Below are 13,395 nucleotides of genomic sequence, written 5' to 3' on the forward strand. Positions count from 1 at the left end.
AACCACTGGACCCTCCAGGGAAGTCCCAAGGGCACGGACTCTTATTCACTGCAGTGTCCCACACGCCTAGAACAGGACCTGGCACGCAACAGGTGCCCATTGTTCATTGAATGAATGAACAAGCAGGAAATTTAGCAAAACCCCAACTCAGGGGTTTTGCTAACATGCATGGCCAGACCTGCCATGCACGTTTCAGATGGACCCCCGCCAACCATGACCAGCTCATTGGGGAAATGAATGGCTCTGGGGCATCTGCACAGAAGTGGAAACACTAGCCAGATAGTCTGGATCTTGATCTTGGCTTTGAAGTCATGATGTTCCCTTTCCAGATCCTTTTCCCGGGGAGTCTAGTCCCTCAACAGATGGAGGGAGCCAGAGAACAGAGGAAGAAAGCACTTCTGGTTTAGCCAAATACTTTAAGAAATTTAATCGATCACAGTAAGACATTCAGGCCATAAAAACATTCTATACAGTGGTTTAAAAAGCGATACCCATCCCGGAAAAGCAACCCATATATACAACACAGACCTGATTTTCCTGAAGAGCGTTGCGCACAGCACGTGCGAATAATCTTTTTGTACAGAAAGACGAGGCGTCTCAGAGACAGTTTCCCCCAGTGCGGCAACCAGGGTTTGCAAAAATAAATAGATCTTTTTTTATATACATATAAGTGATAAATGTTTCAACAAATATACAAAGTGCAAACATAACAAAAAGCTCCCATTGTCTGCCCGGGGATCTATTTACATGCTTCAGAAAGAGAAAAGGCATTCACAGCCTCCTGCAAGGCCTCCGTGTTCTGTGGTTGTACGGCAGACAGTCCCCTCAGAGAGTCTCTGTGGGCCGCCCGCCCCGCCGCCCCGGCTTTCAGAAAGCATTCTTGTTTAATAAGTCCCGCAAAATGCCCGAGCCAGACCTGCCATGCACGTTTCAGATGGACCCGCGCCAACCATGACCAGCTCATTGGGGAAATGAACGGCTCCGGGGCATCTGCACAGAAGTGGAAACACTAGCCAGATAGTCTGGATCTTGATCTTGGCTTTGAAGTCATGATCAAGCCGACCCTTTCCTCCTCATGCACGTCTCCCTACGTGCTGGGAGAGGGGCCAGGTCCGCACCATCACCGACCTGGACTCTCTCCAGCCAGAACAGAACCAGAACGGAAAGCAGTGCAAAATAATAGACTGTCGACTTTACACAGTGTAGAACTAAACTGAAAAAGTGCAAGGGGCAGGGCTGGGGTCCAGACACCCACACCCAGACAGAGGAACACAGTTAGAGGTCGGAGCCACCTAACTTCACGCACAAGGCAATGGGTTCTCAGGCACTTAATACATATTAAGGGTGACGGGTGGCTCAGGTTTTCCCTGGGGATGGCCAGGATTTTGGTGAATGAATAAGGGCTCAGCGGGTGCCACCCCCAGAAGGCTGGATCCAGCCATCACCAGGGGCCCTTCCCCAGCATAAGGGGAGGGCAAACCCAGCTTGGAAAACCCTAGTTTGATCCTGACCTGTGGGTGGCAGAGCAAAGGCCAACTCGGGCCATCCCATCAGGCTCGGCAGGCAGAGGTAAACACGTTCATTCCTGAGTGTGCGGCTCGAGCTAGAGGGCAGGTGAAGCAGCAGCTACCGGGGACCCTGTTGGTAGCAACTGCTCTGGTGCGTCCAAAGCCACTAGCTTTCCCGGTCTGTGTCCCTCCATCCATTCCCTCGGGGGAAGAGCACGTCAACGAGGAGAGAAGCTCAGAAACATCCCCCAGCTCGTCCGCCTTCCTCCTCTTTTCCTTTAAGCGTAAAGAGAGAAAGAAAAAAATGCAACCCAAACCCGATCCGTGGGCGCTGTCGGAAGCCTGTTCTGCCTCCCAAAGAAATAGATTTATAAAACAAAGCTTTGGCAGACAAGGCAGACGGGCGCCGGGGCTGCAGCCACCAGCACTGCTTTTGGCGCCGAGGTCTCAGGAAGGGTTTGGGGCAGGTCAAGGGTCCGGGGAGAAAGGGTTCTTCCTGCCAGCGAGTGACCGGCGGCAGGTTCCGGGAAGGGACGGGACTCGAGGCGGCAGCTCACGCCACGTCATCCTCTAGGCTGACCATCTGTCTCTGTCAACAAAATGGTAAACACCGGAAACCATCAGTCCAACATCCAGTAAACATGGCCAGAGGCCACCTACCTACGCCTCACTCCCTCCTGGCCCCTCCAGCCGACCAGCGCCCCCCACCCCGCATCGCCCGCTGGACCCACACAGTGGCCTCCCCCCGGGTCTCGGAGCTCCGCAACTTGGCCCCCAGCCTGTTCCCTCACAGCAACAGGGAGCGCCATGACCACCCGAGTCTGATGGTGTGGCTCCGTGGCCCCCACCTCATTCCAAGGGTGCTGCTCCATCTGCCCTGTCCCCTCCCACCCTCCCCCACTCTCTCCATTCCGGTCACACTGGTGGCCTCCTTGCTCCTCAAACACACCAGGCGGGGTTCTGCCACAGGGCCTTTGCACAGGCGGTGCCTTCTGCACACCGTACACTCCCTGCTCAGGGAAGCCTTCCTGGCCCCCTAAAGTTGCGCACACACACACACACACACACACACACACACACCCAGACCCACAAACCACTCCCCGTCGCCCTTCTGGCTTTCACGCTCGGACCTACGATCCTTTTGCTTATATCCCCTGGCCCCGTCCCCGCGCCGCGAGAACGTCTGCTCTCCCGGGAGGGCCTGGCCCTGAGGAGGCGCGGCTCACCGAGGGGCAGGTGTAGCCATGCTGGCCGCGGCATATGCGCACCTCGTCCTCCGCGGCCTTCTGGTACACAGGGTTGTCAAAGTTGATGCTGTGGACGCTCTTAAGCTGCCAGTTCTTCCAGAGGAGGAAGGTCCCGAAGCACAGGAGGATGAGCAGCGCTGCAGGGAGAGGGGAGAGATGCTGCCTTCAGCCCTCAGGCCCTTTCAACTTGTAAATGTTTTTATTCTGCATTTAAAGCAGTACTTGCCCGTTGTAAAAAAAAAAAAAAATTATCTACGAGCATTAACAGACCTCTAGCCTGAAGACCACTGTGACTGCCTCACCCTCTGAGCACCCAACGACCGTCAGTTTTCTTCCCGGTTTTCTGCGTGATTAGTCAACACGTGAGCCGCTGCTTTTTCAGAAATAGGACTGTTCTCTACATACGGGGCCGCAGTGCACTCTGGTTCCGTTTGAACTTGGGTGGGGCTGGACCCCTCTTTGCATCCTTGATGGTGGGCCTTGGGGTGGCGCTTCCTGTCCCCTCCCTACCCCCTTCCCCAGATCCAGGGAACAGCCAAGGGCTCCCCCGGCCCAGGTCTGAAAAATATTCTGGCCCAGAGGGTGGGAGAGGCTCAGGCTCTGCCGGGCCCCCGGCAGCCCCAAGGAAGGTAAGGGGCCCAGCCGCCAACCCACAGCGGACAGCTGTTGGGCACTTAGATCTCTCATCTCTGTGAAGGGACACCCTGAAAGGATTTTTTTCGAAAAGGAAGAATGGGTGTGACGCTGACCAAGCCGTGACTGATGGGTGAGGGCGGGAAAGCAGAAACCTCCAAACTGCCCCCTGCAAGAGAACCGCTCACCAGGAGGCGCCGCTGCCGGTTGCCCTCCCATCCCTTGGGTGTTGCTGAGGCCACCCCTACTCACACCGGGGACCCTGGCCCAGCCCCACTTCCCCCGTGTGACACATCGACTGCCCCCTCTGCTCACCGTCAGCTCCGAGGTGGGGGGGAATGTTTGTTTCTTTCAGGGCTGGGTCCCCAGTGCCCAGAAGCAATCTTGGTATACAGTAGGCGCTCAACTATATTTGTTAAGTAAATGAAGCTAGGAAGGGGGGCCCAGTGATGAACAGGACGCGCAGCAGGGCCACCCCATTCCTGGAGGAAAGGTGGACCAGACTGGCTTCCTGGGCACGGAGGTCATTTTGCAGGAAACCGGGAACCGGGGGAGGACCGGCCACAGGCTTACCGACTGGGAGGACGATGTGCAGAGCGCCCACGCCCTGGGGCCTCTCCGCGTCCGCTCGGCTGGCAGCATCACCCCGGACTGCGAGGGAGAAAGGGAGAAAGTGAGGCCCAGATCCCCAGCGAGGGGCGGGAAAACACAGCAGGTGTTTGATGACCACGGGCCAAGGAAAATGCCCGACATGTCCGTGTCCTCCAACATTCAGAGGAACCTGGAGCATCTCCCAGGTGTGAGAGGAGCCGGGCTGGCTTCTTCCAGGGCCTCACTTGTTAGCAATCGGGGTTATGGGATTTGGGGCAAATTTAAGAGGGTCCTTTAGGCTCACATTACAAGGCACTGGGGAAGGGGCTGCTGGTCTCTGAGACCAATGCCTACAGATACATTCCCAGTGGCTGGCGAGGTCACTGGTGGAATTTTTCAACCTGCTTCTGCATTTGATGACAAGGAGCCTATTCTGGATGGGACAGGGGCCAACTTCCGTCCCCGTAATGCTCAGCAATCCCAGTGCCTGGGCTGCATCGCACCAAAGCCCCATAGTCCTGTGCCAGCTGTCCCCGCCTAATAAGAAATATTGGAGCGGGGAGAACCTCATTATATAACTGCGCCCGTGCACCTGGGCCGGACAGCGTGAGGGGCCGTGCAAGTGAAAGTTTAAAGGCCTACGAACAGGCCAGTCAGCTGGGAAGACGGCACAAGCCACATCCAAGCCACACATACGCCGGTGAACAGTGATGACCGTCTCCGGTTGTGTTCAAATCCCTCTGGGTTTTAATTCAATCTGCTGTCGCACATGTTGTGGACAGAGTTTACATGCAGTTTTACACTTGCGCATATTTAAGAAACCTTGTCACAAAAATAATTTAGGGCAGCAGCATCGGTGTCCTTGAAAAATTTTTCCCCAAAAAGGGCTCCTTTGCCAAATTCGAGAAGCCCTGGACGGGCCCATCTGTGAAATGGTTTTTTTAAGCAGTGGTCCTTCAAGTGAGAAGGGTTCTGGGCCTCCCTCAACCATATAGTTCCTGTTTTATCTCCTTTATGGTGGAACAAAGGATTCGGCTACTCTGAGGGAAGAAAAAAAAAAAAAAAAGTCTGAAACTTGCTGATGTGCCTTTTTTTTTTTTTCCTGGCCAGAAAAGTCTGAGCTCTGTTTCCGGGCTGCTCAAAAACAGGGTCGGACGCCCTCTGCTGGACAAAGCAGCAAATGGTGGGCTCCAATTCACTGAGAGCCCAGCTCTCACCTCCAGCTGGGGAGGTAGGTCATGACCTTGAGGGCGGGCTAAGATGAGGAGAGAGAGGGACTCGTCCCAGGCACTGAATTTAAAGGGGTCCCCCCAAAACTCAGTAAACCAGTAATATTATAATGCATCGTTTTTTTGTTTTTCTCCTGTTTTGGCCACACCGTGCAGCATGCGGAAATCTTAGATCTCCGACCGCCAGGGAAGTCCTTGCATTGTTTTTAAAAATCGAAATTAATGCCAACGGGAATTCCCTGGCAGCCCAATGGTCAGGATTCCCTGCTCTCACTGCTGAGGGCTCAGGTTCAATCCCTGGTCGAGGAACTAAGATTCCGCAAGTCACGCGGTGCGGCCAAGAAAAAAGAAAAGAAAAATTAATGCCAATACCTCATGGTGACCAAAATAGCAAAATTTTTAGGAAAACAGGATCTGACTATACACTTTGCAAGATCCTGCCTCACTGAGACCCTGGCTCCGAGCAAACTTTACTAAAACAGGTGGCTGACTTCACACGCCATAGTTTGAGGATTCTATTTTTTTAAAAAAATACTGCATTAAAATATTATTTGAATCTTGGGTTTTTTTGTGCCCCCTTTATTTAGTTAGTTTTCAAAAATATTTATTTATTTGGCCGTGCCGGGTCTTAGTTGCGGCACACGGGATCTTCGTTGCCACATGCAGGATCTTTTAGCTGCAGCATGCAAAATCTTTAGTTGTGGCATGCGGGGTGGGTCTTTCTTTAGTTGTGGCCTGCGGGGGTCTTTAGTTGCGGCATGCGAACTCTTAGCTGTGGGATGCGGGATCTAGTTCCCTGACCAGGGATCAAACCCAGGCCCCCTGCATTGGGAGCTCAGAGTCTTACCCACTGGACCACCAGGGAAGTCCCTGGTGCCCCCTTTAGATGCTGCCCCAGGGAGTGCCTGACCTGCGTCATGCTAGTCCTGGCCCTGTTGGGCAGACACCTGAAAAAGCCCATGTGATCCCCACTATTCCAGGAAGGTGGGTGGGCACTGTTATTAGCTCCATTTTATAGGTAGGGAAACTGAGGCTTCAGAGATGCACAGGCCATGCCAGAGACAGTGAGAAAAGGAGCCAAGACTAAATCCACTCTGTCTCTTCACCAACATGCTCATATCAGTGAACCGGGGCCAGGGTGACCGCAGCCTTTACCTTGTTGGGACATCGTCACTGACTCTGCCGTGGTGAGCTCAGGACTGGCTGTGTGCTTCGGCCGCACGGTTGTCGAGTTGACCGTGGAGGGCCTCCAGGTGGTCACTGCAGGTTCAGTCTCTGAAAGAATAAACAGTTCCTGAGTGCCCTGCAGCCTGAGGCCCCCTGATAGCTGCGCTGCTGATGACAACAGGTAGGAAGCAAGTGCCATGGGCCACAAAGATATAACTGAAGATAAACGCAGTGAAAATACAAACCCACTAATATCTAGTTATTATATTACACGTTGTTTTTCAAAAGGAAGATTCGTAAGTGTTACAGACACACTGGCCCCAAATAGAGACTTTCTCTGAGGATGAGGAGAATCCAAAGGGGGCCACCTTCTCCCTCAGTGTCTGCATCGAAAATCAGTCCCGGGCTTCCCTGGTGGTGCAGGCAGTCGTTAAAGAGTCCACCTGCCAGTGCAGGGGACATGGGTTAGAGCCCTGGTCCGGGAAGATCCCACATGCCACAGAGCAACTGGGCCTGTGTGCCACAACTGCTGAGCCTGCGCCCTAGAGCCCGTGAGCCACAACTGCCGAAGCCCTCGCTCCGCAACAAGAGAAGCCACCACAATGAGAAGCCCGCGTACCGCGACTAGAGAAAGCCTGCGTGCAACAACGGAGACCCAACGCGACCAAAAATAAACAAAATAAATAAATTTATAATAAATAAATAAATTGTAAAAATAAAATCAGTCCCTCCCCCACCTAAGAGGTCTGGGAAAGAGAGAACTAGACCTTACAGGTGGACTGAGTCCATCTCCCTGCCAGGCACAGTGCTGATGCGCCCAGCATTTGAGAAAGGCCTTACAAGGGCCTCCTGGGGCCTCGCTCTCCCATTTGATGGATGAGTGAAGTGAGGGTCAGGAAGGTCCGGCTGCTGGGCTGACCTGCAAGGGTGGCAGAAGGCCGACTGGTGCCCCCACCTGCAACGCAGCTTCTCATGTCCTTGGCCAGCAGCGTGCCGTCGGGGCAGGCACAGGTGAACCTGGGCGAACGGGGGTTGATCTGCGGGGCTGGCAGACACAGGTACTGGCAGCCACCGTTGCGGAGGGCAGTCCTCTCACACCAGTTCACCCCTGCGGCGGAAACGGCAGGGAGGCAGGGTGAGAACGAGGTCAGAAAATTTCTAGAAAATTCCAGAATGCCAGCAGGGACGAGGAGGTGGGGATCGCCATCCCATCGTTACCTCTCGGCTGCGTGAGGTTGTGGAAAAGGACGATGTCCTCTGGAGACAGCAGGTTTTCTGCCATCAAATTAATGTCCGAGCCCGTGAGGCGGTTGGCACTGAAAATGGCTTCATTGACAATATCCGTCCAAAATACTTTATCCTACATGGGCATTAAGGAAGATGACAGATCCCATCAACCATGGGGCTGGGACACAGACCACTGTCTCCATACCCCTTGAAGTTATTGGGGTTCTCTGGGGAACAAGCAGTGCTGGGTGGTAGCATCATTTCTTTTTTTCTTTTTCTTTAAAAAATTTTTAATTGTGGGGACTTCCCTGGCAGTCCAGTGTTTAAGACTGCACGCTTCCAGTGCAGGGGCCGTGGGTTCGATCCCTGATCAGGGAACTAAGATCTCACATGCTGAAAAGCGTGGCAAAAAAACAAAAAATAATAATAATTGTGTAAAATACACATTATGTAAAATTTACCCTCTTAACCATTTTTAAGTGTCCAGTTCTGTGGCATTAAGTATATTCACATTGTTGTGTCACCACCATCCATCTGTAAAACTTTTCCATCTTCCCAAATTAAGACTCTGTCCCCATGAAACACTCACTCCCCAAACCCCTCCCCCAGCCCCTGGCACCCACCATTCTACTTTCTGTCTCTATGAACCTGACTCCTTTAGGGACTCAAATGAGTGGAATCATACAGTATTTGTCCTTTTGTGCCCGGCTTATTTCACTGAGCATAATTGTCCCGAAGGTTCATCCATGTTATAGCAGGTGTCAGAATCTCCTTCCTTTTTAAGGCCGAACAATAATATGTCATCGGATGGATGGACCACATCGCGTTTATCCAGCCATCCGCTGGCCGACACTTGGGTTGCTTCCAACTCTTGGCTTTTGTGGATCGTGCTGCTTGAACACGGGTTTACGAATACAGTTGACCCTTGAACAACATGCATTTGAACTGCGTGGATTTTTTTCAGTAGTAAATACACGCGTCCCAGCTGGTTGAACCCACGGATGTGGAACTACAGATACCAACAAACCCTGGATACGGAGGACCGACTCTAAATCATACTCAGATTTCCGACTGTGTGAAGGGTCAGTGCCCCAAACCCCACGTTGTTCACGGGTCAACGGTACAGCAACATTCTTTAGAGCAGAGTTTCCCCACTGGGATGCTATTCAGGGCCACATAAGCCTTCCTGGTGGGCCCCCCCTTCTCTTGTAGGGTGTTAAGCAGCATCCTTTTGTTTTGGCCTTGACTAACGGCTTGCGGGGATCTTAGTTCCCCATCAAGGATGGAAGCCGGGTCCCCTACAGTGGAGGCGCTAAGTCCTAACCACTGGACTGCCAGGGAAATCCCTAATTCCTGGTCTGAGACCTCTTCACGGTCAGCGGCAGTTTTCTGAGCTAGTCTGGGCTTGAATGACTACAAGATGTGTGTGGACCTGGACCTGTTAGCAGGAGCGCTCGCGCCTTGTATGTAAGTGATGCTCAGTCAGCAGCACTTGACCGTGAATTCCCGCAAGCACGGAAGCAGCGACTGCTCGCCCCCGGCCCCTACCTCAAAGATGGCCAAGGAGAAGGGGTGCGCCAGCTTCTTCTTGTCCTCCAGCACGGTCTTCCGGTTGCCCCCGGTGACATCGATGCTGGAGATGGAGTGCAGCTTGGAGTCGACCCAGTATAGGCGGCCGCTGGAAAGATCTAGAATCCAAGATGGGGGGGCGGGACAAGGAGTGGTCACACGTGATGCGGGGGGCGGGGCTTGGGCACGCTGCCCCCCACAGGAGGGAGACCCCCAAGGACCCAGCAGAGACGCGCCCAGGAAAGCAGTTCAGACCCCGCCCCCATCCCCACCCCCGTGTGTGAACCTGAACCGCATGCAGGTATGTGGGGGATTGGGAGCTGAGTTTCAGGTTATAAAATCTCAGCGAGGCCCGTGGCCATTTCCTCTCTTCCGGACTGTGCCTGACCCCCCAGGACCACTGTGCCCTCAACATACCCAGGGTGATGCCATTGGGCCACTGGATGTCCACCGTCACCAGCGAGTAAATGTCCACGCCATTCAGGCCCCCCTTCTTGATCTTGGCGGGGGTTCCCCAGTCCGTCCAGTACATGAAGCTGGTGGGACAGCGGGAAGGATAGACAGGAGGACATCAGGGAGGCAGGCTCTGCCCACCCGGAAGAGCTGCTCGCCCCTGAGGCAGCCAGGCCAGGACTCCCAGTCGGTTCTGGGGAGACCCTGGATGGGTTCTTTCTGCTTCCCTGACCTTGCTGCCCTCAAGGCCCACACCTGGTGAGACCTGGCAGGATTTGGGCGACCTTTGAGAACAAAGTGAGGCTTTCATTCCAATGTTGGGACTGGGGCCCTGGAATCTGCACCCTGAATACTGCTTTCTAAGGGCTTTTATAAATTTTGGGGGGACAGTAATTTTTTGGCTTTTTAAATACATATATATATACACACACACACACACCCCTACATATACATACATGTATATATACACATACACACACAAAGAGAGATTTTTTTAAATTGTGGTAAAACATACATAACATAAAATTTAGCTATGTAGCATTTAACCATTTTTAAGTATACAATTCAATGGCATTAAGTACATTCACACTGCTGTGTAGCCATCACCACCATCCATCGCTAGAACTCTCTTTTCTCCCCAAACTGAAACTCCGTCCACATTAAACACTGACTCCCCATCGCCCTCCCCCAGCCCCTGACACCCACTCTCCTACTTTCTGTCTCCATGGACCTGACTCTTCTAGGGACTTCGTAGAAGTGGAATCATACAGTATTTATCCTTTTGTGACTGGCTTATTTCACTAAAGCGTAATGTCCTTAAGGTTCATCCATGTTGTAGCAGGTGTCAGATTTCCTGTTTTTATTTGCGGTACGCGGGCCTCTCACCGCTGTAGCCTCTCCCGTTGCGGAGCACAGGCTCCGGACGCGCAGGCTCAGCGGCCATGGCTCACGGGCCCAGCCGCTGCGCGGCATGTGGGATCCTCCCGGACCGGGGCACGAACCCGCGTCCCCTGCATCGGCAGGCGGACTCTCAACCACTGCGCCACCAGGGAAGCCCCAGAGTTCCTTTTTAAGGCTGACTAAAGTTCCACCGTATGCATATACCACATTCTGTTTATCTAATCCTCTGCAGATGGACACTTGGCTACCGTGAATCATGCTGCTAAGAACACGGGTGTACAAACATCTGTTTCTGTCCCTACTTTCAATTCTTTGGGATCCATACTTACAAGTGGATCTCCAAGGGCTTTTCTTTTCTTTCTCTCTTTTTTAAATCGTAATTTATCTTATTTTATTTATTTGTTTATTTTTGCCATATCCTGCAGCACGCAGGATCCCCGACCAGGGATCGAACCTGTGCCCACTGCAGTGGCAGCTCGGAGTCTTAACCACTGGACCGCCAGGGAAGTCCCTCCAAGGGCTTTTAAACATCTGAAGAGATGCTCAGGCTAACTTGCAAGTGACCTAATACAAATTAAAACTACCCTGCGGGCTTCCCTGGTGGCGCAGTGGTTGAGAGTCCGCCTGCCGATGCAGGGGACGCGGGTTCGTGCCCCGGTCCGGGAGGATCCCATATGCCGCGGAGCGGCTGGGCCCGTGGGCCGTGGCCGCAGAGCCTGCGCGTCCGGAGCCTGTGCTCCGCAGTGGGAGAGGCCGCAACAGTGAGAGGCCCGCGTACCGCAAAAAAAAAAAAACAAAAAAAAAACCTACCCTGGAATACACCCTCCCCATCATGATTACAAAGATGGGAAACGCTGTGGTGAGAGTGTGGAGAAACGGGTCCTAGGGTGCACCTCTGGCGGGAGGGTCAGTATCACAATGTTTGCTTGGAAGGACAATTTGAGGCGATGTCCATGTATGTGCCCTCAGACCTATTTGTAATCCAAATTCTAGAATGTTATCCTGCAGATAAACTGCAGCGACTCACCTTCAAAGGCATTCAGAGGTCTTCATGGATACTTTGTATGAGGCAGGGGGTAAAAACCTAAACTTCCAAGGGCTGGATAGCAGTTTAAATAAATCATGGCCCATTGGGTTGGCAGGGGAGGAAACCCGTAGGCCAAATGAAAGAGCCAGGTTGGGGAGAGAATTCCATGCTATTGGGGGTGGGGGGAAGAAACACAAAAGCAGAGCACCTGGGGACTCCCTGGCGGTCCAGTGGTTAAGACTCTGAGCTTCCAGGCACGGGTTTGACCCCGGGTTGGAGGAACTACGACCCCACAAGCCATGCAGCGAGGCAATCAATCAATCAATGGCAGAGCACACAACACGCATCTAAGTGGAGCATGTGGGACTTCCCTGGTGGTCCAATGGGTAAGACTCCCCGCTCCCAAAGCAGGGGGCCCGGGTTCAATCCCTGGTCGGGGAACTAGATCCCACGTGCATGCTGCAACTAAGAAGTCCACGTGCTGCAACGAAGACCTGGTGCAGCCAAATAGATAAATAAATATTTAAAAATAAATAATAATAAGTGGAGTGTGTTGGGGAGGGTGTCTCTCTCTGCTGGCAGTAGGATGGACCGGGTGACCCTCCACCAAATGAGAGCATTCGTCTCGATTGATGAGGACCCGACACGCCCACCTTCACCTCAAGGGGGGGTCTGTCCGTTCTGAGCCACGGACACCACGCAAGGACAGCCAAGTGCGCCTTTGCCAACATTTCCCCCCCTGAGGCCCAATGCTCCCTTTTCTCCAGTTACTGCAGCCAGAACATCCTGCCCATCCTGGGGGTGTGAAACGCCACACACGTGTACCGGGGCAGCTGGTGTGTGCTGCAGGTGCACGGTACGTGTGACAGAGGACAGAGGCTTTCCGCCAGGGGACACGGGAGCTGCTGAGTCAGCCACGGGGCCTGCGGACCCCGAGGAGGGGTGATCCGCGGGCGGTGATCTTCACTCCCTCCTGAAAACCGTCCGTCGGCTAACACTGTCCCAGAGCGTTTTTAAGCATCTCTGCAATCCTGTGTAGGATTGTGTAGGATACTCTGCCGTATAATACTACATCGGAATTTAAATGTCTAACTTCTAACAAGTGTTCATTTCCAATATAAATTTTTTTTTTTCTTTTTTTTGCCGCACCTCCCGGCACTGGGATCTTAGTTCCCCTACCAGGGATTGAACCCACGGCCCCTGCACTGGAAGCACAGAATCCCAACCACTGGACTGCCTGGAAGTCCCTCTAGTATCAATTTAAATCAGTATTTAATCTCTGATTTTGGATTCTACTCCATAGAGCAGGGCTTTGCAGGGTCTGATTCCACCTCAGGTGACACAGCAGACATGGTGGGGCATCGACCCTCAGGGCCCCCATAGGATGGGTGGGGAGGCCCACATTCTGAGCCCTGTTCTTTTCTGACATCGAGAGCGTCCCAGGGTTCAGGACAGCCTGCACCCAACTCAGTCTGGTCTACCTCAGCACAAACCTCCCCCCACCTGGAGCCCTAATCGGTTCATGAACTCCACCCATGTTCTTCGTGTCCCCAGCCCTGGAAATACCCACCCGTGGACGGGATCCACCACAATGGCCCGTGGCTTGGAGCCTTCCTCCTGGAAGAGCGTCTTCCTCTTCACACCCTTGGTGTCGGCCACTGAGACGGTGCCCAGGACGGAGTCAGTCCAGTATATGTTGCTGTGGATCCAATCCACTGCGAGCCCGTCGGGGGCCTGGAGATCCTCGCCGATGACAGTGTCGTAGGAAGAGAAGCTGGGGGCTCTGTTGATCTGGGCGCTGAGGGGAGAGGAGGACAGTGTCAGCTCCAGGGGCCCTCAGTCCA

The 13,395-nt window shown here is 53.3% G+C and overlaps 1 protein-coding gene across 9 annotated transcripts in view; it reads right to left on the reverse strand.

The window, feature by feature from the left end:
* Positions 1-402: 402 nt before the first annotated feature.
* LDLR (low density lipoprotein receptor) overlaps positions 403-13,395 on the reverse strand; it is a 37,698-nt gene continuing 24,705 nt past the window's right edge. For 2 of the 9 annotated variants that reach the window (XM_067032756.1, XM_067032759.1), the window contains 9 exons: positions 13,122-13,349; positions 9,589-9,707; positions 9,151-9,290; positions 7,594-7,735; positions 7,331-7,483; positions 6,364-6,483; positions 3,962-4,039; positions 2,777-2,892; positions 403-2,097 (listed from right to left, as the gene is read on the reverse strand). In XM_067032756.1, the coding sequence (XP_066888857.1) occupies positions 2,062-2,097; positions 2,777-2,892; positions 3,962-4,039; positions 6,364-6,483; positions 7,331-7,483; positions 7,594-7,735; positions 9,151-9,290; positions 9,589-9,707; positions 13,122-13,349 (1,132 nt within the window). In that variant the 3' untranslated portion in view covers positions 403-2,061. Of the gene's footprint in view, positions 2,098-2,734; positions 2,893-3,961; positions 4,040-6,363; positions 6,484-7,294; positions 7,484-7,593; positions 7,736-9,150; positions 9,291-9,588; positions 9,708-13,121; positions 13,350-13,395 lie in introns of all 9 variants that reach the window. The other 7 variants (XM_059062119.2, XM_067032757.1, XM_067032755.1 and 4 more) reach the window with 5 other exon arrangements.

Source organism: Kogia breviceps, chromosome 4 (genome assembly GCF_026419965.1).
Source record: "Kogia breviceps isolate mKogBre1 chromosome 4, mKogBre1 haplotype 1, whole genome shotgun sequence".
Taxonomy (NCBI): domain Eukaryota; kingdom Metazoa; phylum Chordata; class Mammalia; order Artiodactyla; family Physeteridae; genus Kogia; species Kogia breviceps.